The 27,962-nt window shown below is 44.1% G+C and overlaps 1 protein-coding gene across 3 annotated transcripts; it reads right to left on the bottom strand.

The window, feature by feature from the left end:
• Positions 1-745: 745 nt before the first annotated feature.
• Positions 746-27,880, bottom strand: Atpaf1 (ATP synthase mitochondrial F1 complex assembly factor 1). 3 transcript variants are annotated; one of them, NM_001107959.2, is given in 10 exon segments: positions 1,747-2,331; positions 2,372-3,933; positions 12,906-13,013; positions 15,315-15,410; positions 16,535-16,582; positions 17,788-17,838; positions 21,883-21,945; positions 22,548-22,598; positions 24,758-24,866; positions 27,383-27,875. In NM_001107959.2, coding segments are annotated over 9 exon segments (1,047 nt in total). In that variant the 5' UTR covers positions 27,709-27,875; the 3' UTR covers positions 1,747-2,331; positions 2,372-3,738.
• Between the last annotated feature and the right edge of the window lie 82 nt (positions 27,881-27,962).

The following is a 27,962-nucleotide window of genomic DNA, read 5'->3' as shown; positions in this document are numbered from 1 at the left end:
GCCTGGAATCCCACCTCTTAGGAGGGGATGCAGGCAGGAAGTCAAGGCTAGCTTTGGCCATATGATGAAGCCAGCCTGGGTTACAAGAGGCCATCTTGAACATCGGGAAGGCAATGGGGCTGAAGAGATGGCTCGGTAGTTAAATGAGCACTGGCTGAAAGGACCTGGTTTGATTCTGAGTCTCACAACCATCTGGAACTCTAGTTTCAGGGGATTCAACGTCCTCTCTGGCCTTCATTGGCATGCAAACATACACACAGCCAAATACCCATACCTATAAATTCTTTGTACTAAAAAATAAACTCAGAGTGGGAGGAAAGAGATGAGACTGGGGGCGGGGAGACAAGTTCCAAGAGTATTGCTAGTTACTTTTGTGGCACTGTGAGCAATCACCTGACAGACAGCTTAAGCAAGCTTATTTGGTTCATTTGGGCTCCTGCTTTCAGCAGGCATAGTCCATCATGGCTCAGAAGGCCTGGCAAAGTTCATGGCAGTGGGAAGTGGTAGCTAAGGCTTGTTCATATTGAACAGTCATCTTGAATTAGAAGATCTTATACAACCTTTAAGGACATGTTCCTGACCTACCTTTGCCAGTGAAGTCCTACCTCCTAAAGGTTTCATACCCCCCATCCCCAGGTAGTGCTGCCAGCTGTGGACCGCAGGTTCAATCACGGGAGCTGTGGGGAAACTTACATTCAAACCACAACATTATAGGATTTAACAGAGAAATGCAGTCAGTAAGAGCTTGTGGTTAAAATCTGTATCATTTATTTGTTCAACAGTTGAGTTTCTTCTGTGGTTCAGGTCATGTCTCTGGCACTGAGAATAAAGATACATCCTGACTCGCAAGGAGCTCACAGTCTAGTGGGGTAAACACACCCAAGAAAATATAATACACTGTAAGTGGGGCACACTGGAACTATCAGGAATGGGGATTATCAGGAAGACAGAGAACAGAGAATCTAAATCCCATGTGAATGTCTGCAGGTGAGAAAGACCCATCTAGTGGACACTTCTATAAGGAACAGGTAAGGCAATGGTTTGCTCACCACTCACCTACATCAGAGTTAGCTACAACGCATACTAAAATGTAGGTTCCCAGTGCTTTGTTCGGCACTGGGACGAGTTGATTCAGCAGGTCAGGGCCCCGGAACTGCATTTTAAAGAGCTCTGAAGTGATTCCACTGTATCTCAGGTTAAGAATCAGTGAGTTAGAACTTGTTTAAGTGGAAAGGAAGAGTGGTCTGTACATCTGAAATGCTGACTTAACTTCCTTCCTGTCTGGTGCTGGGAACTGAACTCAGGGCCCGAATATAATTCGGGACCCTGTATTGGTCTTTAATGAAGCAGAGAAGTGAAGGAGAGGAAGGAACTCGGCATGGACTAGATCCACTTACTCTGTATATAAGCTAACTGGAGTCTCACAATGATCCTATGAGGTAGAGATCATCCTCATGTTCAGAAGAAAAGTAAGACTTAAAGTAATTAGTCATTAACAAGCTAATGAAAGTAACGGTGATATCTGAACCAATTCAACAAGCTTCAAAGCCTACCACCATCTTAGAAACACCATTCGGGAGTCAGGGAACAAATGTATAGACTAACTGCTGGGATTTTCACTTATTATTTGCTAGCTCTCTTTAGTAAAATAAATATTAGCAACATTCAGATGGTACTTTAGTCATGTCTGCTATAATTACCAGTGGAAGCATCGTCCTTCTTTGGCAAGATGGGACTGAGGGCAAAGCTGGGAAGAACTATGAAATAAATGGTTAGTTCTTTTTTTCTCTCATGTTTTTACCATCTAGTGGAGGCATCATGGAAATGTTCTATGGCTAAGAACTGGGTCTATCTGGAGAGAAAACAGACATAAATGGACACCCACAAAAACAACCCTACCAAATGCCTAAGAATCTTGGCACATATATCAGTCAGAAGCTTGAAAGGCATTTAAGGAAAATGGCAGGGTTGATAGGACTCAAATTTCTCAAAATGCGCACTTGAGACCATAGTGGGGTCTAGAAGCTGCATTAGAGATGAACTTAACCTTTAGAAAAGCCCAAAATACAGCACAGCTTCTTCAGTTAAGTAAACATTATGTTTCTCGCTTCAGAAAAGAATGGGATGGCCAAGCCTCCTTAGTCACTGTTCTATTACTGTGAAGAGATCCCATGACCAAGGCCGCTCTTACAAAAGAAAGCATTTAATTGGAGGCTAGCTTACGGTTTCAGAGGCGTAGTCCACTACCATCATGGCAGACAGCATGGCAGCAGGCAGGCATGGTACTGGAGAAATAGCTGAGAGATACATCCGGACCACAAGCAGGTGCAGGCAGGCAGGCAGGCAGGCAGGCAGGCAGGCAGACAGACAGACAGACAGACACACAGACAGACAGACACACACACACACACACACACACACACACACACACACACACACACACACACACACACACACCTTCAAATGGTTCTACTCCCTGGCAACTAAACATTCAAATACATGACCCTACGGAGGTCATTTTTATTCAAACTACCACCCCTACTTAAAACGCTTTGGGAGAGGCCTACCCTAAAAAACAAAACAAAACAAAACAAAACAACCGTAATGAAGAACATATACAATAAATTGAAAACACTACTTAAGTTTCTACTCACGGTATTTGGTGGCATCCAACAAGATCAGTTGGTGGCAGATTAAGACCAAATGACAGGTGTGGTACAGGGAGAGCCAATAATGCTGGGGGACACCCAGGGCTTTGGTATGGACCTACCATCCTTTTTCACCAATGAACTTGGAGCCACAAAGCGACATGTGCTTCTGGTGCTGGGGAATAACTTGCTTATTTCTGGTGTTTCAAGAAATCACTGAGCCTCAAGACAAGTTCTGATAAAATTAACCCACGACATGGATGCCACCAACAGTATAAAGCTTAGTTTCCACTATTCTGTGTAACAGGAACTGAAAACGAGACTTATTTTATTGCTGCATTCCCTATGTCCAATCTGGGAACATTTGAACCCACATTCACATTACACTTATTTTTTTAATCATGCAAATCTAATGATCTCCTTAGAAAAAGGTTTTATTTACACTGTAGTGATTCATTGGCTTCTCACAGGCGGAGTTCAGGGAGTAGGGCCATAAGCTAAAGTTTAACAGTATGCAGGCACTGTACCTGTCTATTTGAGTATACCCGTAATTCACTGAGTTACATTGAAGGCAACTCTGGAGGGGCATCTACAAGTCTTTATTCTGGTGAGAATCGCTGGCTGTATTAGAGTCTGGCCAGATTTTTGGGTTATGGTTTTAGCCAGCTCACTGGTGCATGGAAAGAGTCCATAAAGCCAACATCTCTAGGATCTTCAAGCTTATTGCTACATACAATTATGAAGACGCAGAACTGGGAGCTATGAGGTCAAAACGGCCAGAATGCAACTGCACTATTACACGAAATAAAACCCAGCCAATAGTCATATGCATCTCTGAATGTTTCTCATTCTAAAGGCCAGAAACACTGAACAGGAACCCTTATGCTGAGAGGTAATTATCAGAATATTTGTATATCTTTGTTCCTGAATATCAAGTAGTAGGGTTCAGGTCCACAATCACTTCTTGCACACACAGTAACTCTTGACAGACTGCTTGCTGCAGATGCTGAGCTCTGGAATTCAAGGGCGTGAGTGGGCTTCAGGCTATCCAGGACTGAGTCAGCACTGTGAAGGGCCAATCCAGATATCTCTAAGTCTTATCTTGGGTCTGGGCACATTTCAGTTCTGCTCCAAGTCCACTTTGCTCCAATTCAGCGATGACAGACATATATTTGAACTCATTTGGTCTGAAGTTAAAGGTCTCTACTAGCCCATAGATCTCCTTCCGATCAGTGGCGTAGAAGAGCTGAACCTGATTGGCGATGCACTGCGCCTCGGCAACGTTCTGCAAGGCAACGAGAGCAGTGAGGCACCCCCTGCACAGCCCCGAAGCTGTGTGCCTGAGTTCTGTGGCGGAGTCACTGCTCCTGGAAAACTTCCCTGGCTCCCTGACCTCTCACGTCTTGGGTAGATTTTCCTTCCACGGAACCAAGGCATCTTATTTACCACTGTCAGCATCTTCTCTTATATTAGTCAGTTTTTGGTCTGGATTCTCTAATATAAATTCTTCAAAGATACAGACATCATGACTTATTTTATGTTCCTATACATGACCTTTGCTGATAAGTTAGTTCAAATGTTCACAATGTCTCAGTTTAGTTCCTAAATAACCATTACCTACATCCTGGCAAGAGGGGTAAGAGTTACCTAGCACTAAGAATAAGTTTGCAAGTACTAAGTTATTGACTAATTAGACATACTTGAATACAACCTGTTATCTTGTTCTTGACAGCACCCCAGTCAGGAAAACATGGCAAAGCCAGTTGTGATGATTTAAAATGTCCACAATTATCATGGTCCTTCCTCCTTTGGTAGAGTTCAATCTCCATTCCTAGTGTGAGGCTGTACTTAATGAGTTGCTTCTAGCAGCTAGACTATGGGGAAATGATTGGGAATGGCTCTTGCTATTAGAACATAAAAGAATATATCTTGAATCACTTGTTCTGGGGAAAGCTGCCATATCATGAGGACATTCAAGTAGCCCCAAAGAAGAGCCAATGTGTACAGGTAACAAGGGGACTCTAAAGCCCAGTCAGCCTTCAGGTGACTGTAGTCCTAGTGACATCTTGACAGCAACCTCACGAGATTGGAGCCAGGAACACCCTGTTCCACAGAAGCTGTGAGGTAAAGCTCGTCACTGTAGTCCACCACAACGTGGAGCAGTCTGTTATGTAACCATTTATGATCATTCCCAAGGCACAGAAAGGGCATCGTAAGGAAACGGTGAGCAGCATGACAGGGGGGGTATAGGGGATGCACGGGTAATGTCCTTAGGACCTAATGGAAGAATTAACTGAGGGCTGCTGATAGCTTAGCTGGTAAAGGCGCTTCCCTTAGGCCTGAGCTTGATCCCTGGAGCTCAAGGAAAGATGGATGGAGAGAACTGACTTAACAAAGCTGTCCTCTGATCTCCATATACATGCTTTGTGGTTAGAATTCCTCCCATCATGTGCACACACACATACAATAACAGTAAATGGAGTGAAAGGAAGAAACACTTGACTGAAGGAACTACTGCTTTCTACATACTCTACAGTTCTAGCTGGCCAGAAATATTTGTCTATTATTACCATGCTTTTACAGACAAAAGTACCTCACCCAAATATAGGGGAAAAAATACACTTAAATTACTACCCAAAATATGTTGTGTGGGCCGGGACTTAACTCTGTGATAAAGGACTTGCCTTGGCAAATGCCAGGCCTATGTTGAATTCTTAGCATTGGGAGAAAAGTCTGCCATATGTAGTTATAAAATGATGTGGATAAGTTTATAAAAACCATGGCTGTGCTTCTTGTCTTTGTATACTGTATTTCTTCTACAGAGCATCCATTTAAACCTTTTACTTTTAAATTGGGGCTGGAGAGGTGGGCTGTGGTTAAGAACATGTGTTATTCCTGAGTTCAATTTCCAGCATCCAGGTCTGGTGGCTCAAACTACAAGCAACTCCAGCTCTTGGGATATCCAACGCCTCTGGCCACTGAGAACACCTGCACTCACATGCACATACTCCCACTCAGGCCTACATATACACACATGACTAAAAATAATAAAGCACATCTTTTAAAATTACATTTCCCTTATGAATTTATTATGTGTCTATGTATGTGAGCAGCTGTGCCATGGCTCATCCAATGGAGGTCAGAGAGCAAGTTCCAAGAGTTAGCTCTTTTCTCTTACTATGTGAGTCCTGGGGACTGAACTCAGCTCATCAGGCTTGGTGATAGTAGCTTTATCTGCTGAGCCATGTATGCTGGGATATCACAGTCAATGTGGTTTATACAAGGAAAAGTATTATCTGGTATGTCATCAAATGAAGCCAAAAAGTCACCACCACCACCACCAACAAAAAAACTCCAAGCCCCCACCAAACAAAACAACCCCTCCAAACCTTAATGATAGACTGCATCAGTCTGAGACTATCAGAGTGAAGTGGTGAGACAGAACAAACCAAGAAAAAGTCTCCTGTGATCTACCTGTAGGGTTCATTTAAGCATAGCCAACACCAGTTTAAGTGCACAGTACAGCCTCTGTGTCACATTTAGAGCACACACTTTGCCATCAATGATGACGTCCTGTCCAGGATCATCTGAGACATCTGCAACTCAAGTTCACTGTTCTTGGTGTCTTACCTTTTCATTTTCCTTTTTACTCAGCTTTATTCTCTGGTCTTAGACCCACCTGTCTCTTCCTCCTCAGTACTGGGATTAAAGGTCTGGCATACTATCTCTTTTTGACTCAAATATCTAACCCCATGCTATGTTTACCCTGAACTGATGGCTTTTCTTTACATAAACAAAACAAAACAACTTGGCAAGAACTTCTGCAAGCTGCCACTACCTCTATCCTCTAACTACCCCGCACCTCTGCACTACCTCTATCCTCTAATACCCTGCACCTCTGCACTACCTCTATCCTCTAATACCCCGCACCTCTGCACTACCTCTATCCTCTAACACCGCACCTCTGCACTACCTCTATCCTCTAACACCCCGCACCTCTGCACTACCTCTATCCATGTAACTACCCCGCACCTCTGCACTACCTCTATCCATGTAACTACCCCGCACCTCTGCACTACCTCTATCCTCTAATACCCCGCACCTCTGCACTACCTCTATCCATGTAACTACCCCGCACCTCTGCACTACCTCTATCCTCTAACAACCCCCCACCTCTGCACTACCTCTATCCTCTAATACCCCCCACCTCTGCACTACCTCTATCCTCTAACACCGCACCTCTGCACTACCTCTATCCTCTAACACCGCACCTCTGCACTACCTCTATCCTCTAATACCCCCCACCTCTGCACTACCTCTATCCTCTAATACCCCCCACCTCTGCACTACCTCTATCCTCTAATACCCCGCATCTCTGCACTACCTCTATCCTCTAACACCCCGCACCTCTGCACTACCTCTATCCTCTAACACCGCACCTCTGCACTACCTCTATCCTCTAATACCCCGCACCTCTGCACTACCTCTATCCTCTAACACCGCACCTCTGCACTACCTCTATCCTCTAACACCCCGCACCTCTGCACTACCTCTATCCTCTAACACCCCGCACCTCTGCACTACCTCTATCCTCTAACACCGCACCTCTGCACTACCTCTATCCTCTAATACCCCGCACCTCTGCACTACCTCTATCCTCTAACACCGCACCTCTGCACTACCTCTATCCTCTAACACCCCGCACCTCTGCACTACCTCTATCCTCTAACTACCCCGCACCTCTGCACTACCTTTATCCATGTAACTACCCCGCACCTCTGCACTACCTCTATCCTCTAATACCCCGCACCTCTGCACTACCTCTACCCTCTAATACCCCGCACCTCTGCACTACCTCTATCCATGTAACTACCCCGCACCTCTGCACTACCTCTATCCATGTAACTACCCCGCACCTCTGCACTACCTCTATCCTCTAATACCCCGCACCTCTGCACTACCTCTATCCTCTAATACCCCGCACCTCTACACTACCTCTATCCATGTAACTACCCCGCACCTCTGCACTACCTCTATCCTCCAACTACCCCGCACCTCTGCACTACCTCTATCCTCTAATACCCCGCACCTCTGCACTACCTCTATCCATGTAACTACCCCGCACCTCTGCACTACCTCTATCCTCTAATACCCCGCACCTCTGCACTACCTCTATCCTCTAATACCCCGCACCTCTGCACTACCTCTATCCATGTAACTACCCCGCACCTCTGCACTACCTCTATCCTCTAACAACCCCCCACCTCTGCACTACCTCTATCCTCTAATACCCCGCATCTCTGCACTACCTCTATCCATGTAACTACCCCCACCTCTGCACTACCTCTATCCTCTAACACCGCACCTCTGCACTACCTCTATCCATGTAACTACCCCGCACCTCTGCACTACCTCTATCCGCTAATACCCCGCACCTCTGCACTACCTCTATCCTCTAATACCCCGCACCTCTGCACTACCTCTATCCTCTAATACCCCGCACCTCTGCACTACCTCTATCCATGTAACTACCCCGCACCTCTGCACTACCTCTATCCTCCAACTACCCCGCACCTCTGCACTACCTCTATCCTCTAATACCCCGCACCTCTGCACTACCTCTATCCTCTAATACCCCACACCTCTGCACTACCTCTATCCATGTAACTACCCCGCACCTCTGCACTACCTCTATCCTCTAATACCCCGCACCTCTACACTACCTCTATCCTCTAACTACCCCGCACCTCTGCACTACCTCTATCCTCTAATACCCCGCATCTCTGCACTACCTCTATCCATGTAACTACCCCCACCTCTGCACTACCTCTATCCTCTAACACCGCACCTCTGCACTACCTCTATCCATGTAACTACCCCGCACCTCTGCACTACCTCTATCCATGTAACTACCCCGCACCTCTGCACTACCTCTATCCTCTAATACCCCGCACCTCTGCACTACCTCTATCCTCTAATACCCCGCACCTCTGCACTACCTCTATCCATGTAACTACCCCGCACCTCTGCACTACCTCTATCCTCCAACTACCCCGCACCTCTGCACTACCTCTATCCTCTAATACCCCGCACCTCTGCACTACCTCTATCCTCTAATACCCCGCACCTCTGCACTACCTCTATCCTCTAATACCCCGCACCTCTGCACTACCTCTATCCATGTAACTACCCCGCACCTCTGCACTACCTCTATCCTCTAATACCCCGCACCTCTGCACTACCTCTATCCTCTAACTACCCCGCACCTCTGCACTACCTCTATCCTCTAATACCCCGCACCTCTGCACTACCTCTATCCATGTAACTACCCGCACCTCTGCACTACCTCTATCCTCTAACTACCCCGCACCTCTGCACTACCTCTATCCTCTAACAACCCCGCACCTCTGCACTACCTCTATCCTCTAACTACCCCGCACCTCTGCACTACCTCTATCCTCCAACTACCCCGCACCTCTGCACTACCTCTATCCTCTAACTACCCCGCACCTCTGCACTACCTCTATCTTCTAACTACCCCGCACCTCTGCACTACCTCTATCCTCTAACAACACCGCACCTCTGCACTACCTCTATCCTCTAATACCCCGCACCTCTACACTACCTCTATCCATGTAACTACCCCACACCTCTGCACTACCTCTATCCTCTAACACCGCACCTCTGCACTACCTCTATCCTCTAACATCCCGCACCTCTACACTACCTCTATCCTCTAACAACCCCGCACCTCTGCACTACCTCTATCCTCTAACAACCCCGCACCTCTGCACTACCTCTATCCTCTAACTACCCCGCACCTCTACACTACCTCTATCCATGTAACTACCCCGCACCTCTGCACTACCTCTATCCTCTAACTACCCCGCACCTCTACACTACCTCTATCCTCTAACTACCCCGCACCTCTACACTACCTCTATCCTCCAACTACCTCGCACCTCTGCACTACCTCTATCCTCCAACTACCCCGCACCTCTGCACTACCTCTATCCATGTAACTACCCCGCACCTCTGCACTACCTCTATCCTCTAACACCCCGCACCTCTGCACTACCTCTATCCTCTAACACCGCACCTCTGCACTACCTCTATCCATGTAACTACCCCGCACCTCTGCACTACCTCTATCCTCTAACACCCCGCACCTCTGCACTACCTCTATCCTCTAACACCGCACCTCTGCACTACCTCTATCCATGTAACTACCCTGCACCTCTGCACTACCTCTATCCTCCAACTACCCCGCACCTCTGCACTACCTCTATCCATGTAACTACCCCGCACCTCTACACTACCTCTATCCTCTAATACCCTGCACCTCTGCACTACCTCTATCCTCTAACACCCCGCACCTCTGCACTACCTCTATCCATGTAACTACCCCGCACCTCTGCACTACCTCTATCCTCTAACACCCCGCACCTCTGCACTACCTCTATCCTCTAATACCCCGCACCTCTGCACTACCTCTATCCTCTAACACCGCACCTCTGCACTACCTCTATCCATGTAACTACCCCGCACCTCTGCACTACCTCTATCCTCCAACTACCCCGCACCTCTGCACTACCTCTATCCATGTAACTACCCCGCACCTCTACACTACCTCTATCCTCTAACACCCCGCACCTCTGCACTACCTCTATCCATGTAACTACCCCGCACCTCTGCACTACCTCTATCCTCTAATACCCCGCACCTCTGCACTACCTCTATCCATGTAACTACCCCGCACCTCTGCACTACCTCTATCCTCTAATACCCCGCACCTCTGCACTACCTCTATCCATGTAACTACCCCGCACCTCTGTCCTCATTTCCTGACTTTCCCATTATTAAACTCCTGGTAAAAGATGCCTTCATTTCCAGACCTGCTCACCCAGAATATGATTCCTTTTCTTTCTCCTAGATGGCTAATATTCTTCTCCCTACCATAGATTTCCATATTATTTATCCAATATTTAGAACAAAAGACAACCTTGTCGTTGGGGATTTAGCTCAGTGGTATAGCGCTTGCCTAGGAAGTGCAAGGCCCTGGGTTCGGTCCCCAGCTCCGAAAAAAAAAAAAAAAGAACCAAAAAAAAAATTATTAAAAAAAAAAAAAAAGACAACCTTGTCCCCAACTGCTGTTTCCTCCATGCAACACCCTACTTTCCTTCTCTTGAAAAAGTTAATGTTTGCCCTTTCTAATTTCTCTTCCCATCTTTCTTAAATTTAATCATGCTTATAATCACACCATTTCTCTGAAACTATTCTTGGTCCCCAAACACTTCCATGTCTATAAATCTTGTAAAACTTCAGTCTTTTATTTCATTTGCCCTATAAGCAGGTTAGATTGGCCGACTAAACCCTCCCTGTTGCTTACAACATTTTACCTTCATTTCTAGTGATTTTCCTTACTTTCCTTTGCTGACCTTTCCTCATCCCTTTAGGACTTAGTTCTTACAACTTTTCTCTTCTGCACCCTCATTTATTTTCTTGGTATTCATTCAGTCCGTGGCTTTACATACAATCTATATACTACAGCTTTTCTGAACATTAGGCTAATGTATCTACCTGACTGCATTATATGGATAGCTACTAGACATCTCAGATTTAATAGTTCAAAAGTAAGATCTTGATTTTCCACCCAAAACTACTCTTTCTGCAGCCTTTATTTCAACTGATGGCAAATGCATATTATAGTAGGACTCTGGGATCAGTGTCTTCCAGTTAAATGTTGCATGGTTTAGGAGGAAGGAAATATCCAGAGAAGTAAGACTGGGCAGGAATAACAGTCAGGGAAGCAGAGTCCCCACTGTGTTCCAGTGTGGAGACTACTGTTGCTGTGAGACAGTAGTCTAGGGAAACCATTTCTTTCTCCCTATGCAGCTGGTAAAAGACAAAGAGGAAACATAAGTGGATGCTGTAATGGAGGAAGAGGCTTTACAGTGCCCAGTCTTCTGAAGGCGTCCTACACAACTGCTGTCAGTCAGATGGAACTGAAATAAGCAAGCCTTAGACAGACCTAAGACTGTCCCTGGGGCTGGAGAGATGGCTCAGAGGTTAAGAGCACTAGCTGCTCTTCCAGAGGTCCTGAGTTCAAATCCCAGCAACCACATGGTGGCTCACAACCATCTGTAATGAGATCTGATGCCCTTTTCTGGTCTGTCTGAAGACAGAGACAGTGTACTTAATAAATAAATAAATCTTTAAAAAAAAAAAAAAAACTGTCTCTGGTGCCTGAACACACGGGAAAACAATGGGCATCATCAGCTATGGGCGTGTGGCTGATGTTCTATTCTATGGTTCAACTGGAAAAGGAGGAAAGGAAGTCCCATGGTGGATGTTATATAGCCATGAACAGTGGAGAGGAAGATAAAGACACAACGATTACTTTAGACTCTGTGCTCATCCCACACTTCATAAGTCACCTATGAGTCTGTAATTTTACTTGAAATCTCCAGGGCCAGATGTGTCTTGGTTTCAGTATTACTGGATTTTTAATAGGTATAGGTGAAGATAATATGTAACTTTGTGTTATGATCCGTAATCAAACACATACATACTTCCTTAATAAAATGTGTAATATTTTATATCAAATGAGTGTAATGACTATAAACGACCTCATCTCAGTTTAAATGAAAATTTATCTCCAACAGAGTTTAAGGCAGGTAAGATGCTGTGATCAAATGAGAATGAAACGATTTTCAGCATTAGCCATGGTGGCAGACATCTTCGACCCAGCATTCCAACAGAGGCAGGTGGATCTCTGTGAGTTTGAGGCCAATCTGCTCTACTTAGCAAGTTCTAGGCTAGCTAGGGCTACATAGTGAGTCCCTGTGTGAAATAAAATAACCATTTCCAGGGCTCAGTGGGTTTAGTTGCTTGCTGCAAGATGACCTGAGTTTGACCCCTGGAAGCTAGATGGTGGCAGGAAGAGAACGGACCTCCAGAGCTTGTCCTCTGACTCCTTACACAGGCATCTTGCCATGTGCCCCATTCTCAAAGTGTATGTACACACACACACAATTAAAAAGTAAAATGAAACAAAATACCACTGACAACAAAAACACTTACTTATCTGTGGATAACTGTACTTCAACTTGGATACATGTAAGCAAGACAAAATTGTTTTCCACCATGAAAAACAAACTACACAGGCATCTTTCCCTGATCTCAACCTGAGGCATGGAAATGAGTACTACTACAGGCCTACTCGGTAAACTCAGAGAGACAAGTGGAGAGTCTTACCAGAAATGTGGAATCCATTTCTGCTGTCATCAGCACTATGCCCTTTTCTTCCTTAAGTTCAGGATAGTGGTATAAAATCAGCTGGCTGGCTGCTGCATCCCCTCGGGTCTGCATGGAGGAACACTTATCAAAGCTCAATAAGGCACCACGGCAACGAACTGCAATTTCAAAGCAACAAAGTCTGGAGGAAATGCTAGCTCTTAACAGCCCCCTGGGTGCTGGTGAGTTAGAGAACTGGTATGTAGGGGCAAGGTCAGGCCTGCAAAGGCACAGTGAACTGACAGTTTTCATGGTGTTATTTGTGTCTTCAATTGGAAAAGATTTGGCTTTTTTCCCAGAAATGTTTACGAAGGCAGTGAATCCTTCATTGTAGTCATACATTTAAAAACAAAATGGTACAGGCAGCTACCAAGCGAAGTTCTAAAGAAAGTGATGTGCTGGTGTAATTGCTACTTCTACAGACTAGCGCATTTCATCTATTGCCTGTGGCAGCTCTAAAGTCTGAGCTCTTTTAAGCCAGAGCAAGCACTGGACAGTTTGTGCACAAGCCAGATTTCTATTGTGTGGCTTTAAAATATTATCTGGTTGGGGCAGAATGGAGAGAAAAATGACAAAAGTGTAACTTCATGAAGAATGATCAGCAAAGTCACCAGACCTCAAGTCTAGACTAGGAAGAGAAGCTGAATTTAAAGCCAATGCCTTTACATAGCACAGAAGCAAACAACCATATTACAAGCAGATCCTTGGGCTTCAGCTTTAGAGCTCCAGCAGGCATCCTTTAAGTACATACTGAACTATTGCTAAGGCACTCTCCACAGTTCATCCTCTTAGTTCTCTCACCACACGTCTAACATAATGATCACTCTGGCATAACCCTAATACATACTAATTATTTTGATCATTATGTTTCTGAAGGACTTTCTGACGGTTCATTATGAAATTCATACATGATAATATAACAAACAGACAAACACCTCTCAACCCATATAAGGAAGAAAACATTAGAGACTGTGGTGGTTACAATGGTTAAATGTACCCTAAAACTCAGGTATCTGAACACTTGCTGCCCAGTTGGTGGTGCTATTTGGGGAAAGTTCTGGAACTTTGAGGAGGTGGAGCCTCGCTGGAGGAGGTACATCTTGGGGGCAGAGGCGCCCAGGAGAGTTTATACCTTCGCCCAATTCCAGTGCGTTATCCACTGTATGCTTGTTGAAGAATGACCTCTCAGCTTCCTGCACTGGCTACTTGCTGTCATGTCTCCCAGCCATTACGGAGCCCCAATCTGGAACTGTAAGCCCAAATAAACTCTTTCTTCTTGAAGTTGCTTCTAGAATGGTGTTTTATCACAGCAACAGAAAGCAAACGAGGGCAGACATGCAGTATGAGGATCCCTCTGTACCTCTTTCCAGTCCTAGTCTAGAGTCAGCATCTACTCTGTATTTGGTATCTGTCAATTCCTCTGTGCGTTTATACTTTTACCCTCCTCTTATTCTTAGCTATGAACTCCACTGGGGCAGTCCTTTTCTCATAGGACCTTGCAGGGTTCTCAAGACAATGGTCAGTGTTTAAGCTTACAGATTTTGGAGTCAGACAACCCGGACTCAACATAGTTTACTACTTAGTAATGCAAACCAACTTCCCTAAGCTCACCTTCTCTGTAGATAGAAATAGTAACAGGAGCCACTTCATGATATATTTGAGAAGATTAAGTGACAAGTATAAAACACCTACTGCATAATATCCATCTAATGCTAACATTCTGCAAATTATAAAACAAATTGTAATACTGCAAATGCTCAGCAAGTTACAAAACTACAATGCAAAAGCGTGGTCCTTCATTTTATTCTGTGCCATCTGCCTCAACTTTAAAGCCAAAACAATACATGCTTTTAAAAACAAAAACAAAAACAAAAACAGATATTAGCTCCAAATATGGAACATCAATCCTAGTTACTATGAATTAAAATACTGACTTCTTTTTGTAAAGAGCTTCACGTGTACTTTGAGCTCTATTTTTTTACTCTATTATTGGAAATAAAACAAAGAAGAAAAGAAAGCAAGTAAACGACTATTAATGAAATGAAAACTATTCATCTAGCACTTTGGAAAAGGTAAGACACGGAAGCATTCCTCAATGGGCTTATAGCTAGGGTTAAAATGACCCACTTGTGTTTAGACACATACAACAGATGCCACAGAGGCTGTGGAAGGAGATGAAAGAGAGTGAAGCTAGAGAAAGGGGTTCTGACTCAAACATCTGGTACTGAGGCCCAGAAAGCCAGCCAATACGCAATGATGGCAATTCATCCTCGGCGCAGCAGGCGCTGTTGGAATCAGCGGAGTTCTGGACCCCAACCCCAGGGAGGGCTTCTAGTCTTACAATGTGTTTGTAGGACATACGTCACCTACCTGAATATTTATAAGTGCAGTGAAGTGGAGCTCTGTACCTGTCCATTGTCCTACAAAGAACTCATAACCATCCCTTCTTGGTAGTGCACAAAGAAACTGGGAAACAGAAAAACAAGCAGACAGGTGAATAAATGAAGTCATTTCTTCAATGTCTAATCACTAGTAGCACTCTGTTTCTTTAATGCTTGCATATTTAATTTTCTCTTCCTTCCTTCTTTCCTTCCTTTGGCTTCCTTTTTTTTTTTTTTTTTTTTTTTTTTAATTTAAAGAAAACGTCTCATGTATCCCAGGCTGGCCTCAAACTTATATACAGCAAAGCATGACCTGACTCCTGAATCTCCTGCCTCTACGTCAAGTACTTGGAATAAGCATGTGCTGCCATACCCAGTTGATGGGGTACTGGGAATTGAACCTAGGATTTTGTGCATGCTAGGTAAAGTAACCTACCAACTGAGTTATATCCCCATCCCATAATGCTTGGCTTTATGGGATGAAGTTATGAAGTTAACTATGTGATAGAATAACAAACCCATGCACATTTCTCAACCCATCTAAGAAGGAATGCATCAGAGATGAAATCTGAGAACTGACATTTAGCAATATTGCTATCCAGCCCACCAGTATGATATATATCTCTGATTTGCTAAGGTATTTTCTGCAAGCAATGTTTGAGAAAAACCCTAACAATCATTGCTGACAAATTGGCTGTCACATCAGCTATTCACTCCCTTTCCCTGGAACCGTGTGGTAGATCACTACTTCAGCATCAAAACATTAGTTTATTTCTGGCACATATTATCAGAATAGCATTAACAAAACTGTAAAGAAAACTAGGAGCCTAAAGGAGGTTGTGAAGATTATGGTCTTAAGTGGCCTTCTAGTATCCTTCCTTCCTTCATTTATTTATTGAGGCAGGGTCTCTCTATATAGCCCAGGCTGGCCTGGAACTTACTATGTAGACCAGGCTGAATAGGATTAAAGGCATGTATCATTACACTAGCTGTATGGTGCCTTTTCATATGTATATAGACTGTAGATTAAAAGGCCTAATATATAGCAGAGTGCTAAAAGGCCATTTATAAGAATAAACATATCACTTATCAATATGATTAGCATATGAGGACCACTGTTAATAGAGCATTAATTATGAGAAGAACTGGTTTGAAATCGACTATTTGGTAGTATTTATAAGCAATTCTATATAGTCAGTACAGACTTACTGTTGGGCAGGACTGAGCCCGGTTCCAGATCACATCAAACTTCTCTTTCTATAAGTTAAAAAAGAATAAAATTAACTCACAAATAGGAAAATATGAAAAGCCATAGTCACACTGGATTTTTTTCCAGAACTGAATTCTAGAATTATATTACGGATGAAACAGGCTTTTGAGTTCCATCATTTTACAAATCATTCTTATAATGAAACCACAGGAAAGCCTGATGCATGCTTTGCTGCTCATTGCTACAGATTATGTGTGAAGATTAAGTGCTCCAATGTTCAAAGTCTCCAAGGAACCGGGTGACTCAAGGGAGACTTGAGAAGGCCTGCTCAATGGGCTGGTATGAAGGATCTAAAACCTAACAAGCACTGACTGCTTAGGTCGTGGCCTTCATGGAGGTGAGAGCACAGATGTATAAGAAGTTAAAGGACAGACAAAGGACAGAGAGTTCCTCACAGCCAGAGGCCTGGCCTAACTCTTCTTCTGTGTGCGTTCTCCTCTTGAATCTTATAGTTGTGTAAGTGTCTCAGAATACAGCTGTGTTCTTCAGTGAACTTTAAGGTAACAGGTAATCTCTCTGTGTCTGTCTCTCTCTCTGCCTTTCTTTTTTTACTTGCTATATAGACAAGGCTGGCCTCTAACTGGATTTGTTTGCCTCTGTTTTTACCTCTCAAGCACTGGGATTAAAAGTACGCACCACCATGTCTGGTCTAGAGTAAGACATAGTTTTAACTAGAGAAGACAGCCATGTCATTTCTTAATCATAGGCCTTATGGTAAAGCAATGGCCAGCAATCACCTCTAAAACAATTCCAAGAAGGTAAAGCCAAGAAAGTGCTGCTTACTAAGGAGAAAAGCTGGGAAGAGGCCCAGAGGGCTCCAGGTCAGCTCAGCATTTGCCATCCACACAAGAAGGGAAGGAAGCTGTGCTGTGGCAGTGTCTTGACGCCCCAGTTTGGTTGGAAAATGAAAATGAAATGCATCTGGAAATCAGCCAGAATCATGAACTTACACTAGCTTCTCTGGTTAGAGACTTGGAAACATTTCTAAACCAGAAAAAGGGAAAGCAAAAGTCATAAATATACCATATAGAGCTTCCAATCTTTGTTGCTTAGGGCATAATAAAACTCTTAGAGCTGTAAAGTGTAAGTTCCTGAGATATCATAAACAGAGGAAAAGTAAAGGCAATTGCCTGAGAGGGTTGGAGCCCTGGCCTCACACTGAAACACTCCTATCTCCCCTCCAATTACTTACAGGAATAACTGCGTAGACAGTGTCTTTTGCTGAAAAATACTGCTGCCAAATCTGCAATAAACAAACAAGCAAGTGAATGACCTGTGGCAATGTGGTTACCTTTTCAATGTATACCAAGATACAGGGATAGCTTTCATCCTCAGAGTATATTCTATCTGATAATAGGGAGGAAAACTCCACTGTAATGTTTTTACAACTAGCATATGATTAAAATTTCAGTACCAGAATTTCTAAGATTCATTTTTTTCTAAAGATTTATTTATTATATGTAAGTACGCTGTAGCTGTCTTCAGACACATCAGAAGAGGGCATCAGATCTCATTACAGATGGTTGTGAGCCACCATACAGTTACTGGGATTTGAACTCAGGACCTCTGGAAGAGCAGTCAGTGCTCTTAACCGCAGAGCCATCTCTCCAGCCTCCTAAGATTCATTATTTAGAGTAGATATCTATGTCTCTGTGTGCCATGTGTGTAGATGCCCTTGGAAGCCAAAAGAGGTGTTGGATCCCCTAAAGCTGGAGTTAAAGGCAGTTATGAGCCACCTTATGTGGATGCTGGAAACTGAACGCAGACCCTCTAGAAAAGCAGAAAGTTCTCTTCACTCCTGAATCATCTCTCCAAGCCCTAAACTGTTCATTTCTTAAAAATCAACTCTGGGAGCTAGAGAGATGGCTAACAATGGTTAATAACATCTACTGCTCTTGAAGGATGTGAATTTGGTTCTCAGCATCCATGTCAGGCAGCTCATGACTGACCGTCTCTAACCCCAGTGCCAGGAGACCAATGGGATCCAATACCTTCGGTCTCTGCAGGCTCCTGCACTCATGTGTACACCCCCACCCCCGCACACACAGTCAGCTGATAATAACAACAGGGGCTGTAGAGATGGCTTGCAGAGCACTGGGGTTCAACTCCTACTGCCCAGAGAGCAGCTCACACCATCTGTAACTTCAGTTCCAGGGAATCTGACACTCACTCTTGGCCTCCACAGGTACTGCATGCAGATGATGCACAGACATAAATACAGGCAAAAAACCCATACACATATAATAAAATAACCTTTACAGAATCAGCTTTGTCAAAGAACTAGTTTCTATGACCTCTGAAATTACTGTTGTTAGGATTTATCTTGTTTGTGATAGGTTTCCACAGTTTCTCTATCCTCTTCCCACACACCTTCCAGCCAACTGCGGACCTTCTCAGAGAGAGAGAATGCAAGCCCTTCAGAGTTTAGGGCCTGGAGTCATGGCGTGGGACGCAAACCCTAGCCCTGACCATCTACTAGCTTTTCTACCTTGGGCAAATCACTGAAATGTTTTAGACAACATCGATAAAGCAGCAGTGACACCAGCCTCATAGGACTGGTGTGAAGACTAAATGAACTGATAGAACTGAGACTGGCAGAGTAGACACTAAAATAATGTTAGCTTTTATTGCTTATTACAGATGGCTCTTAAAATTCTGCTTCCAGGAAGTCCTACATATAGGGAACAGATATCTGCTGTCTGACTAGGATACAGAGCGGTCACAACCTCTCTGCCTGGCATGATGTAAATACCCAAAAGTAGTGAGCAGGTTTACACAGTATAAAATTAGAAAGCGGAAAAAGAAGAACATCCATAGTTTTATTACATTAAGAGGATTATTTTGGTGTCTTTTCTAGGGGTCTGTCTTTACAATATATTATATATAATATCTTCAGTATTATCTCTCAGCGCATAGGTATGTTCTATGTAAAGGCTTTTTACTCCTATTTTTTTTTTTTACTGGAGTTTTCTTTTTCCTATCTCTGACCACCTTCCCTACCAGTTCTTTCTAATAATCAAGGCTAAGTTTATCTGCATTTTCCCCCAGAAAGTAGCTTTCCTTCATCATTTCAGTCAGAAGTTTTCCTATGAATTGTCTACTTCGTATCTCTCTAGAGACTGAGCTGGCTTGTTTTATGTCAATGTGACAGAACACAGTTATTTAGGAAGAGGGAACCTCCATTGAGGAAATGCTTCCACCACACTGGCTTGTGGGTAAGAATATGGTGCATTTTGTTTTAAAAAAAACACATTTACATTTTTTATTTTATTATTTTGTATATGACTATGTGGCTTGCACATACATATGCATGTGTACCACATTTATGTCCCTAAGAAGTCAGGAGAGATTTTGATCTCTTGGAACTGTTGTTACAGATGGTTGTGAGCCACCTAGTGGATGCTAGGAATCAAACCTCGGTCCTCTTGGTCCTCAGCAAGAGCAAATAGTGCTCTTAATGGCTGAGCCAATCCTCCAGTGTGTTCGTGATTAGTGACTGATGTGGAAGGCCAGCCTATGGTGGATGAATGCACCTCCTTCCCTAGTTTTCAAGCCCTGTGCAGGCAGGATATTGATCTATGCCATCGCCAATGCCCTGCGATCCAACACTATCAGATGCCTGTGATGCTAGGGATAGAGTTCAGCAGCAGAGCATGTGCTTAGCACGCATGAGGTCTTGGTCCAATTCTCAGTGCTGCTTGGCAGTGGGGGAGGGAATTTGGTTTATACCAGGACTTCTTAAGGTTTCTATACCTGTGACTTCCTTTTGTCCAAGAAATGATTATGGGTATATGTAACATAAACTAGGCAAACAAATCAAATATTTACTGATATTAAATTATAAAAAATATTTCAAAATAAATCTTTCACATACATATAATTTTATCATTAAAGACAAAAGTGAACTTGTATATTTTTGAGAGGTATTTGGTTAGTTTTAGACAAAGAACTAAATCTTGACTGAAATTCGATATTGTAAGATGTAAATAATGAATATTTTTTCAGAGGTGATTGATTTCTTTTTAAAAAATTATAATTACCAATGTTTAGAACATTGTTTTACATAAATATTTATTTTTTAACCCCATGTCTTTAAATTGAGAATAACAGCATCTACTTTGAAGGGTGGACATTAGAATTTAATGAAGAAATACCTATGAAGCAACAAGCAAAATGCCTGCCTGTTTTTCTTATTCCTTTAATATTATACTGCTAATTAGCACATAAACCTAAAATGTGATGGAAGTGTAAGGAGTCCTCGAACAGTTTCATACAGGCTAAAGAGACGAGAGTTACTGTCATAAATAGGAGTGAGCAATGCTAATCAAGGCGCACAGAAAGACAGAGCAGGCAGCGTGGATCACGAAGGCTTTCAAGAGCTGGCTAGGAAATGCCTATGGAAGGTCCTTAGGTCACAAAGGCCAAGGAAATGAAAATGGGGGCTGGGGAGGGGTTGTCACTGGACATTTGCAAACAAGTTCCCAACACAGTATGTTTTCATTTAAGACAGCTACAGCACTTACTCTGTGCCAGGATTCGTTCTAAGTGCTTCTCAAATGTTAACTCATTTAATTCTCAAATAGTTTGAGAAGTAGGAATGCAGTTGTTACCACTTTACAGTAGGGAAACCAAGGCTCTGAGAAATTAACTTGCCAGTCAGATAAGTGGTAGAGCTAGGGCTTAAAAACGGCAGCTCATTTCTAAAGTCTTCTTTCCTTCTTCCTTTTTTTTTTTTTTTTTTTTGAGACAGGATTTTTCTGTGTAACCAACAGTCCTGGCTGTCTTGGAACTTACTATGTAGATCAGGCTGGCTTCGAACTCACAGAGATCTGTCTGCCTTTGCCTCCTGAGTACTTGGATTAAAGGCCTGTGCCACCGAGCTCTACAGTCTCTGCTTTAAACAGCACACTATCTTCTCTGTAGGGCAAGCAGAACCTTAAGGGCACTCAGCTAAGATAAGGCAAAGGAAAGCTACTTGGATGGCAGCTGTGCTCACCACCATCCCACCAGGACCCTATTTGGAAAGGTAGTACAGGCCAGGTATAGAATTCTGACGACTTAAAATGAAAGGGTAAAACTAAGCCATTAGACATATAAAAGCAAGACAAAGAAAGACACTTTTTAATGTCTCTGTTATTTATGTGACTCATCACTTTTGTCCCTTAGGACTATTTATTATTGGGATAGAAAAATGTGTAAGAAAAATGTCTTGACTTTTTCTATTCTCAGACTTGGTTCACAGAGCAAATAATCTCAGGGAGCCTGCCTACTCATTTTTATCCATTACCTGTTTTATTTCCTCTCCGGTTTTGTCCTTCACCATCTCAACATTGAAGACTGAACTGAGAGTCTTGAAAAAAGAGATAGCAGTTAACATCTACAGTTGGTGACAACAAGGACCCCAGCTTAGCTCTAAAGCCTGGTGGAAAAGAATGTCAGCACAGTGAAGCAGACCTTCAGTAGGTACAAGAACCACTCACGCTCAGAGAATGTGAGTCTCGGCTCCCACACAGACCTTCACAGTTCTATTCCTGGGGAATATCTATTAGGTCATCAAGCACTCCCCAGATGCCTGCACGCCAGTGAGTCCTGCAGCACTTTGCAGCTGGTAAGAAGGGAGAAACACTGGCTGCGGTTCTACCACGGAGCTCTGTGTTTGCACACTAAGGTACAGCTTCGTGTGGTGCTTTGACTTGGAAAGTTTCTTTCTATAGAAAGGAATGTATCCCATTTCCTTCAAATTTCTTCTAGCATCCTTAGACCCATACTTAAGATAGAGGTCATGTCAAGGACACAACAATCCAGACAAATATCTCTCATCTCTACTGTTGGGAAAAATTGCCTTATACAAAATTCCCTGAGCACAATAAATATGTTTAAATTTGCAGTCTCTTATTATAGATGTCCCGTATGACTTCAGGCTTGGATTTCTATATTTAATTACAAACCTACCTTGTCCTTAGTGAATCCTTTGCTCACAGGCTGTTTCCCCAAGGCATCTGTCTGAAATACATGATGAGACAGACTATTAAACTATACTTTCCTTATACAAAGAAGGAAAGAAAGAGAGAAAGAAAAGAAAGGACGAAAGAAAGGAAGACAGAAAGACAGAAAATGAATCAAGGCAAGGAGGTAGCCCATCTCATTAAGTCCTTTTGTTCCTGAGAAGTCACTCATATCCACTCTTTAAAACACTGTTTCTAACGCTCTAGAGTTACTGCTGATAGGACAGTTTTCCTTCCGCTGGGATTCTGAGATCTAGAGATGAGAATGGGTGTTAATAGACACTGACTCCCAGTATAGTTCACACTACACCTGCACTTAGAAGGATGTGCTTGGCCCTCTGACCTATCCCCCACCAGACACTGATTAGAGGGGAAATGGAGAGATGTGTTTTCTGAAATGGATTATTTCTGTTGATAGTTGCATTTCTAGTGATAGGTGTCCTCAGCACACTAGCGTCCTGCTGAGGTCTCAGATTCTCTATTAATTAGATAGACTTCTTGTGATGGTTAAAATCCTTTGTTATATAGCACACTGACTGGACTGAGAGGTGCCTAGGGGATCTGGAATACACCTCTGGATAAGTCTGTGAGGTACTGCCAGAGATGATTAGGTCACGAGGGCTCTGACCTAATAAACAGATGAATCCTTTGTTGGGTTTATAATATGATATTGAGAAGTAGTAACAAAAGGTAGGCTGCAGGGCCTATCTGCAGGAAGTGTGTTGTCAGGGTGTGTTCTTAGGGCTCTCTGTCTTACTCTGGTCTCTTTCTATATCTCTTTCTTTCTGTGTCCTGAGACCACATGCTCTTTGACATGATGTACTGACAAATCTGAAACGATATGCAAAGACCAACCCTTCCTCATTAAGGTTGTTTCTGTCACAGAAATGTGCTAATACACTTCCTCTCTAAAAGGGCCAGAAACAACTGAAAGTGGGTCTAGCCTGGCTCGAGTCTCTCCAGAATTTGTTCCGTGCACCTCCCAGATTAGAAGTTTTCAAACTATGTTGTAAAACCGATTCCGTGGGTTGTCACCAGAATGTTTTAGGAGGTGAGAAGTGAGAGTGCACTATCCTGGCACGATGGCTCACACCTGCAACTCGAGCACATGGGAGGCTGAGATAGGAGGGTTACTGGGAGCTCACGAGGGTTACCTTCTAAGTTCCAGATGAGACAGAGTGAGAACCAGACTAAACATAGAAGAAGAATGTATTTCACGTCACAAGAGCACTGCTGCATAAAAGTTTTTGTTTGTTATAACATAGACATGTGTTCTGAGTAGCCATGCAAAAGTTCCTCCTATGAGTTGTGGTCAGATTATTACTGCTAGCTTTCCACATGCTTTCCCCAGCACCGGTGCTCAAGGACCACAGGGACTAAGGATATAGCAAGCTCTTTTTATGTGCTAGGGACGGTGCTGAAGAGCATGCACTAGTTCATTCAATCTTTGGCATGACTTTGTGAGGCAGGTATTATTATTATTTCTAATTCACAAATAGGCAAAACGGAGGCACAGAGAAGCTGCATGATTTGCCTATAACTACCTAGCTGGTAGCTGAAAGCTATGATTCAGTCGCTGGCATGTGGTTCAAAAGCTTATCTTCTTATCAGGTAAGTTACTCTACCTCTACTTTTTAAACTCAATTACCTCTGCAGCCATGTGCACATCCTCACATGCAGACATACACACACAGATAACTACTCCTCCTCCTCCTAAAAATCTTGCTGGGTGTGGTGGTGCACAACTTTACTCCCAGCTCTCAGGAGGCAGAGACAAGAGAATCTATGAGTCCAAAGCCAGCCTGGTCTACAGGGCAAGTTCCAGGCCAGCCAGAGATAGACAGTGAGACTCTGTTTTTTTTTTTTAAAAAAAAAGCAAACCCAGGACCTCCATTGAAAATATTTCCCTGCTTCCTTACAGCTTGGTGCCATGTGCACCCTGATCCCTAGACTACATTTCTTAGGAGCGGAGACTCTCTTTTCCTTCCTTCACATTCCATCATGACTACAGGGTCTTGTCCAGCAAGAACAGGGCACACATTTACTGACATAGAATGAGTAAAGATGAGACGTTCTGGTCACTGGCGAATACTTCAAGGGTAAGGGCTAGTGAACTTATACAACAAGACACAACCAAACCCCAAGGTCCATACTTACCTTCTGCTCCACACACCTGATAAAATCACTTTGTTTGGAGTGCCCCACTGGCTGCTTTCGGAACTCACTGCGCTTCTCCAGGCGGGACTCAAAGGCAGCTGGGTCAGACCTGACAAAAGGTAAATAAAGGTAAAGCAACCAGGCCTTTCTGGGTTTTGAAATAAGGAAGTGCCACATTTTACCTCCTCAGAGAAGAGACACAGGCACCACGAGGCTAAAGGGTCTGTGTTCAGTTGTTAAGAATTGGGTAGAAGCCTGAAAGTCAGGACAGTGGAGAGCAAAGCCAGTTACTCAACTAAGTTAAGCCTCAAGGGACCAGCAGCACATCGCTGTTTTCTTCCTCTTTTCTCTTGCAGGCCATTCCCTCAGGTGACGTAGGGCTTGCTTTCTCAGGTTTGGCAGCTACTCAAGATAGGAATACTTTAAAGTCACATTGCTGGGGCACCTCTGTGGGCAGGAGTCCTACAGCATGCCTACTAGGTGCTAAGGTTTTACTGGAATATATATCTAAGTTTTGATGTCTCCCTCTATACCCACCCTAGATCCTGTGCTCCAAGTCGATGCTTTGGAAGAAGACTTAGTACCTGAGTATCTCCCTGACCTATCAGACAGAACATCAGAATTCATCTTTTATCTTAAAATGGGGATGCTCTTCAGGCTTGAAGGCTAGGCTGAGGTGGCCATTGTCACTAAGAATACTTCAGAATGTGCAGCTGACCATGGGATGCTTGGTTTCGTATTCAGATATGAAAACATCATCCAAGAACTCCAGCTACTTGGCTGGGAGACACACAAGACTATGGGTGAGGAGCCAAGGATATCTTGTTTAACCCTTTGGTAGACCTTCATAGTCAAGACATTATAGGGTACAGTCTATTCCATAAAACTGTTTGGATGTGACACTTAATGTCACTCTTTCCATTACTATATAGACAGGCTGATCTTTTCTTTCCATCTGGAAGGACTGGGTCAGCCCAGCTAGTAAGTACAGATGTATTTGAGTTTGCTTATGGTGAGTGCATAGAAAACAGGGGCGCCCTGGGCAGCAGAGTTCTGGCATAGAAAATAGCTAATACACCGTTCCTACTTCAAGAAACGTACTATCTAGTTGTAGAGACAGATCTGTAAATATGTACACAAGCACTGCTGATAATTATAACCATAACAAAAATCTGCTCAAACATCCTTAAATGACTGAGGTGGTTTCATGACTGTACTTTTGTGTTATTTCTCATATTTGGAACACATTCCTCCAATTATTTTAGAGCTAGATTTAGACCATACTATTTGAAGTTTTAGCACCAGATTGGTCTAGAGAGAGTGATGGGGACTAGTGTGTGAAGTCTTTATGTGGCACACGGAGCAGTTTGGACACTGAAGAATTCAATGGGGCATTCTGGAAAACTCACTTTCTGAAATATCAGTGTGTAAAATGTTGATGGGAATGACCTATTAAGGAAAGAGGCCATTATTGGCTCCTGATTAGGTATGAATGGAACTGCTAAGTACTAAGTGTGAGGAGACATCTCTTTGGAGACGCTTGTGTGTAAAAGGGTCAGAGAGATATAGTGGAGAGGACTGCAGGTCAAGTACTATTTAAAAATGATAAATATTTGAGAATATCTAATGTTTGAAGGAGAGCAAAAATATTCACTTGTTTATTCCATCATTGCTTCAAAAAGTATGGCTGTTCACTATATTCCTGACAAACTGACAGGCAGAGGGTTCCAAGGCTAGAATCGATAAATGCTAGTTAGAGGATGCTGCCGCCCATGTGAAGACGAAGAACTTAAGGGAGTGGAATTAAAGTGGGACAAAATACAGAGAACTTAGAGCCCATGACGTGTGGCTTCCTTTCAGAACTGCCTTTCTATAGTGCCGAACTCTCTCAGACCACCTTTCCATTTTACCTTCATCCTTCTACCTGGAAGTAGGCACACACTATATTCACCTTAACAGCCATAGCCCTACCACACTTTTACTCTTCAGTGCTGGGAACAGAACTCAAGGTCCTGTGCATACCAAGCAAGTTCTCTTCCACTAAACCACGCCCCTTCCATCTCCAGGTTTCACCTTCTGGAAGCTGAAGCCTTAGGAACTCTGGTTTCGGTTAGATAAAGCCTAACCAACTGTGTGACCTCTGGCAAACCTCTACCTCTCTCCAGATTCCAAATTATGTTAATGAAAGGGTTCAATGGACAATACAAAAGTAACACTATGTTTTTGCAGCACTCCCAGTTTCCTGTCCATGCAATCAGGGCGCCTGTGAACCTGATCTCTCGGGCAGGTATCCACTGACTTTGACCTTGAGCAAATCAAACAAATGCCTTCGACGAAGACTTCATTTTCACCTTTCTAGATAGGGGATAACTTTCTCCGAGCTGCCTTCCTCACAAGGCTCTTTTAAGAGTTTTCCTGAGCGTTCTGAGAACTAAGCACAAAGACGATGATCCAAAGGTTCTGCAGAGGTGTGACCTTAGGCAAGTGACCTCGTCTCTCTGAACTTGGAAACAAACTATTGGTATAGTGGGGACAGTACCAGCCCACCATGCAGGACAGTAGCGCATTCCGGAAGCTCTGCCCGCACGCCACGAGTCCCCACCCCCAACCCGGCCAGGACCGCACCTGCGCAGCTGCTGGATCTTGTCGCGGTAGCGGTCGTAGAAAGGGTTAGTTTCCAGCTCGCTGACCCCACCGCCGTCTGTTCCCCCGGAGGACAGGCCCGAGCCCCGGCGCACCGGGAACACGCGCAACTGTGCAGGTGACACGAACCCCAGCCCCAGGGCGCGGCTGCGCACCGCACACAAGCCTCGGTAGAGGCCGGCCACCTGCAGGACTGCGGGGCACGCTCCACCCGCAGCGGACACTACAGCCGCCATGGCCTCCTGCGCCTCCCCCTCCTCCTCCTCTGGCGCGTCAGCCTCGGCCCCCGGCCCGCGCGCCTGCTCCATCGCCCTCTAAGTCCGCGAGGCCCGAGTTCCGCCACCGAAGTTCCGCGTGCTCAAGGTTCCGGGTGCTGGAGTGGAGCAGGGACAGCAACTCTTAGGGCTGGCGGCTCTCGGTTCAGCCCACCCGCTCTGTGGGTGTAGTGGCGCGTCTCCTCCCGGGAGTCTGCCCGGATTCACCCCACCCCCTACCCCCGACCAGCAGCCTCTGCGCGCCAGGCTTCTTCTGGAAAGCTGGCTTGCATCTTCGGGTTCTCACC

The sequence above is a fragment of the Rattus norvegicus genome, chromosome 5, assembly GCF_021556685.1.
Source record: "Rattus norvegicus strain SHRSP/BbbUtx chromosome 5, alternate assembly SHRSP_T2T, whole genome shotgun sequence".
NCBI lineage: Eukaryota > Metazoa > Chordata > Mammalia > Rodentia > Muridae > Rattus > Rattus norvegicus.
This window is presented reverse-complemented; position numbering and strand designations above follow the sequence as displayed.